Source organism: Formica exsecta, unplaced genomic scaffold (genome assembly GCF_003651465.1).
Source record: "Formica exsecta isolate Colony F162 unplaced genomic scaffold, ASM365146v1 scaffold196, whole genome shotgun sequence".
Lineage (NCBI taxonomy): Eukaryota > Metazoa > Arthropoda > Insecta > Hymenoptera > Formicidae > Formica > Formica exsecta.
In genome coordinates this window covers 81,331-86,562 of record NW_021849259.1, presented here as the reverse complement: position 1 = coordinate 86,562, position 5,232 = coordinate 81,331, and the positions used below count along the sequence as shown (strand labels likewise).

Genomic DNA, 5,232 nt, shown 5'->3' with positions numbered 1-5,232 from the left:
GAAAAAAAAAAAAATTCCCAAATATTTTTAAAAAAAAAAAAAAAAAAAAAAAAAAAAAAAAAAATTCTTTTAAATGAACAGCTGTTTGATGAAAACTAGCGAAAAAAGCGAGACCACGAAACGACTGGAACATTAATGTCTGGTTTGCAGATTCTAAAGAATCGAAGCTGCTTTCTAATGCACTCTATTCCGGCGCGATACGCCGGCGCACCGCTCGATATATTTATATACCCACGTGTGTTAGAGAGTCGTTGACTTACCGGATCTTGAAGAAATTGCACAGTGCTGCAAAACGCTATTCCATTTCTTCGATAATCTCTTATCAATCTTTCAACCTGCGAAAATCCATCCAATCGGTGAGCAAATGCGGAATGGAAAATAATGCACAAATTTGCATATATATATATATATATATATATATATATATATCGATCTGCAACTATGTAGGCGCCTACGTACATGAGAGACCATCCATTTACCTTGCTACGCAGTGGATGTACATAAGCGTAGCTACCTCTCTTCTCAACTTGGCGTCGCGCCTGCAGCTACGGCAGATACATAGGCGCGATATATATAAGCCAAGCACATACCGTGGCAGTGGCTCTTTCGCTGTCCTACATTGAAAATTGAAGGTCCTGCGGAAAATAGCGCGACGTGATTTTTTATCTGTCTATCTCTGGAGAGCTATTTTCGGGTCTCGTCCAAGATCGCGTGATGGGAAAAAAATTTAAATCGCAATTAGAAGAATGTACGCGATCTCCGAGATTTGCATCTCTTCCGTTCGTTAACCGGCACGGCGATTTATTTTTCCCGTTTCACGTGCTTGCGCATTTCAAACGAGTGCTGCCCACCGAACAGTCTCGCTTTCTCCCCTCACTTTCGCTATCGTTATACCGTAAAAACGCCAAGGAAAGCTAATAAACTGCTCGCTCGATGACTAGATGTAAAAGGTAGAGCGCGACGAAAAAATACAGGTATTGTTTTAAATATTTAAATGATCGCGACAAAAATCATTCGGACGTGTTTACATGTGTTTGCCAGTTACCATCATCATTCGCGATTCGATACATCTTGGTTATCGCGTCTCGCGATGAATGGATCCGTATCAATAATCAATATCCTCCCTTCGGCGAAAGTTCATCCTCGTAGGAAGATCATCTTTATCCGCAGTTCGCAAACGATAAGCGACCGTATAAATAAAAATTGCATGTTGATATACGTCAATGACAATTTAATTCACTTACGAAACTGCGGTGGATCTCTATAGTCACCATCGTAGAGATCGGTGGGACGTTCGAGGTGGTTATCGAGTTTCTGCGGGTACACTCGAAGGGCTTCCCGTATTTTCGAGCCCTTCCCGAGCACGGTGTAATAACGACGCGTCTCGAAAATCTCTCGAAACGAAATTATTCATTTAGAAAAATTCGAGAGGCGATGAAATCATGCGGGCATCAAATTATACGAAATTCCTCTTTGCAATTGTCAAATACTTGGTTTATTCCGCTTTTGTCTTCCCGTTATTTTCTTCCGTTTTCGACGGAGATATCAGTGTCGTTGTACTTTGACATCATGTCACTTCCCTATACATTTATAAAGCAATTATATCGCGACGTGTTTTATTAAGCATATTAACGCGCCAATCGAATGAATGTTTCCTCATTATGTATATATGTACCCGTGAATTAATTTAGCCGCCGAATGCAACCTGTTACTATGAAAAAAATCGTGCAAATCGTGCGAAATTAGAAACTTGCACATTGCTTTTTCATCATTTTATTTCGCTCACAAAGCTCCCGCTTTTTTAAGTGTTTTTCGAGATTTCTTTACTCTTTCTCTCCTTTTGCTATTTATCGACGATTACAAATATGTATTTATTACATTTAGAAAAATATGAAAAAAATTGGCGAAATTAGAAACTTGCACATTGCTTTTTCATCATTTTATTTCGCTCACAAAGCTCCTCCTCAGAACAAAAGGGTTTTTCAATTTTGGCTTCCTCATAGAGGAAGCTTTATTATATTAAAAAATTTAGCTCGTCATCTCGAAATTTTCGGAAATTAAAGCGTGCATAGATATTTTTTTAAAAATTCAAAATTTTATAAAAAATGTATCCTTTCACCAATTCTCATCAAATTTAATATCAACTACTCTTTAATGATACTCTATCCATGTTAAAAAATTTAGCTCGGTATCTCGAAATTTGCGGAAAGACGCAAATGACATTGTGCACAGACATTTTTCAAAAAATTCAAAATTTCGTAAAAAATGGATCCTTTCACCGATCCTTATCAAATTCACTACCAACCATCCTTTAATAATTCCGTATTCATTAAAAAAAAAAAAATTTAGCCCGGTATCTCAAAATTTGCGAAAGTTAGAACGTGCACAGACATTTTCCAAAAAATTCAAAATTTTATAAAAAATGGACTCTTCACCGATTCTCACCAAATTTAATACCAACCACCCTTTAATGATACTTTATTCATTTTAAAAAATTTAGCCCAATACTCAAAATTTACGGAAAGTTAGAACTTGCACAGACATTTTCGATCAATCCGTACATACACACATACATACGGACATTTTAAAAAAATGTGATTTTTCGACATTTTTCGAACATTCTGAGCACATTGGCATAGAAAACTGGAAAAAAAATTTTATCATGAAAACAAAGCTTCCTCTATGAGGAAGCAAAAAGAAAGAAAAGTGGAAGCACACATTCTTGGGAAGCTCACAATACGATTCGATAAAATAATCTCTTTCGACATCTAACTGATTTCTGTGTTGATGTTCGTAACAAAGAATACACAGATTTATTGAGTCATTTCGTTAATGACGATTCCCAATAAAAATCGTTAGACTTATCTTTCTTGGAACTTGTCTATCGGAGCGTTTAATTATTTTAAATGGTTAACATTTAATTTGTGTGTATGTGTGTTTTCAGTTTCTCTTCTTTTCATTCATTCATTCATTCGTTCACTCATTCATTCTTGTATGTGTTTTCTATTCACTTTGCGTAACAATTGTTTTCAACGGCCACAATATCAAACAGATAACTGTTAGTGATAAGAAGGGTCTGTCCTATAAACGGGAATGCTCCTATCTAATCGCTACAAGACGACGTTCCCCAACGCGATTCGGGCTCTCGCGAGCAAGGAAGAGCTGCTCGCGCGCCTTTTCAGAATTGGTACCGCGAAACCTATATCCGCGTCTATAAAGCGCAGTGAACGCGAGCGGGTGCAACGAACTCCGCTCCGTATCTTTTCCTTTCTCTCTCGTACTTTCTCTCTCTCTCTCTCTCTCTCTCTTTTCATTACACCCCTTCTCCACCGACTGGCATCATCCCATCCTTCCTCCCGACCTTCTCCTCCTCTTCCTTCTCTTCTCTGGCCATCTCGCTCGACGTCTCCTATCAAACGTGGCGCACGCGGATTAAGGTCCATTTTCGCGCGATCGCAGCTCGCGATCCACCACGACGGAATGCGTCGAGTGCGACGATGCGACGCGACGTGAAAAGTGCACCGACGACGTCGCGATGTCAAGGGAACCTGCCGCGATAGCGTCAACGTGGCATGACAAGAATCGTCGCGCTTAAGGGCCGATTCTATTATAGCAGCATGAACAGTTGATGATTTTTAGGATTTTTTTCCTTTTTTGGGGAAAATATTAGGAATTGATCTTTCTGATCATTTGTTTTATAAATGTTTTTATTGATGTTCCAGTATTTTAAAATATGGGATATTTAGCGTTTCTTTGTTCAATACGAGCCTTTCCGCTCGTAACGTGTTCAGGGATCTTAGAAAATGTCTCGCAACTTGATCATCATCAGGTCTCTTGCTTGGACGCGAAATGAGAAAGAGAAAGGATTTCAGAAAATCCCATAATCCAATTTAACATCAAATTAAGAATAGAGATACTAAATTCCACATAAGCCGGAAATTCCACGCCATGAAATGATGAAACTATGATAAATAACTGTCATCTTGTAATGAGCAAAATTCGTCGTTTCATCAAACCTTTTCCGTTTCGTCAAACGTAACGTTGCTTTATGCGCGTTTAATCGAGACACCGATGGAGCACTGATTAAATTGCGCCACATCGTCTAATTATAGCGCTAATCAGGTCGTGATATGAAGATTTTATTTACGCCGCGATACGTGAGGACACGGCGCAAATTAATGAGCGCGTCGCGACGCTACGGGAACCATTTTACCGGCGTCGCCTACGTCCTTGGGACCCCCGGCGAACGATTATTTTCTAGGCAAGGTCGACTGAAACTCTCCTAGCTTATCGGTTTATCAATGTCATCGTTTCTCTCGAACGGATGTTTTGCAGGATCGACCTTCGCATAAATGCGCATGTCGCATGTTGCGCGTGATTTTTCTGGAATGAATCAAAATTAAATGAATCTCGATGACCTAGGAAGAGTTTCTTTTAAAAGATAATCTTTTAATCATGAATCTCTACCAAATTTTTGGTATCACGCGAATTTCGCGAAAGACACGTTCGGTGAATAGTTAATTAATGATCGGATTTTAGAAAACGCGGATTATATCTAATTTAAAAGTGTGCAACAATTACAAGACGATTATTATTTGATGAATTTGGAGTTGCTAATAATTAAAAAATAATGTATGATGTATTGCATAATATTTGTTATTTGTTACATGACAAAGTATCTTATCATATTTTATATCCTTACTTACAGGGAAATTTAATTAAAATTAACTTGGAATTTATTGTATTCTATAATCCCTCTGTACGAAATGTATATTTTGCAGTCAAAAATGTTATTTATTTGTGAAACTAGAAACTATTTTTGATGACTAAATATTAATTATATATTTGATCTTCTTAGTCAGAGAATGGAAATAATTTTTCAAAAATTTTATTATACATATATCTATTATAATTATACACATTATACTATATATATACATCTTGTTCTATATTTATAATAAATTTTATACGATTAAAATTATTTTGCTACCAAACAAGAATAGTCATGATCGATTTTAGATATCAAAGTAAAATGTCAAGTCCACCTCTTGAAGCATGAGCTCTCGTTATTAATGAAAAATATCGTTGTGATTGCAGTTTGAACAGGATGCACGCGATGGAGGGCGCGGCCGAAGGCAGGCGAAGGCAAGTGGACACCGCGGAGGATGACAAAACGCCAAAGTCGTCATCGTCGTCGGAGATACCCCAGAGTCAACAGAACGGCGCCGCTCT

General features: G+C 37.8%; 1 protein-coding gene across 3 annotated transcripts in view; it reads left to right on the top strand.

Annotated features, from left to right (window-relative positions):
* The window catches only part of LOC115234164, a 35,708-nt gene that overhangs the window by 26,620 nt on the left and 3,856 nt on the right, over nucleotides 1-5,232 (top strand). For all 3 annotated transcript variants that reach the window (XM_029804959.1, XM_029804962.1, XM_029804960.1), the window contains one exon: nucleotides 5,098-5,229. In XM_029804959.1, the coding sequence (XP_029660819.1) occupies nucleotides 5,098-5,229 (132 nt within the window). The remainder of the gene's footprint in view (nucleotides 1-5,097; nucleotides 5,230-5,232) is intronic.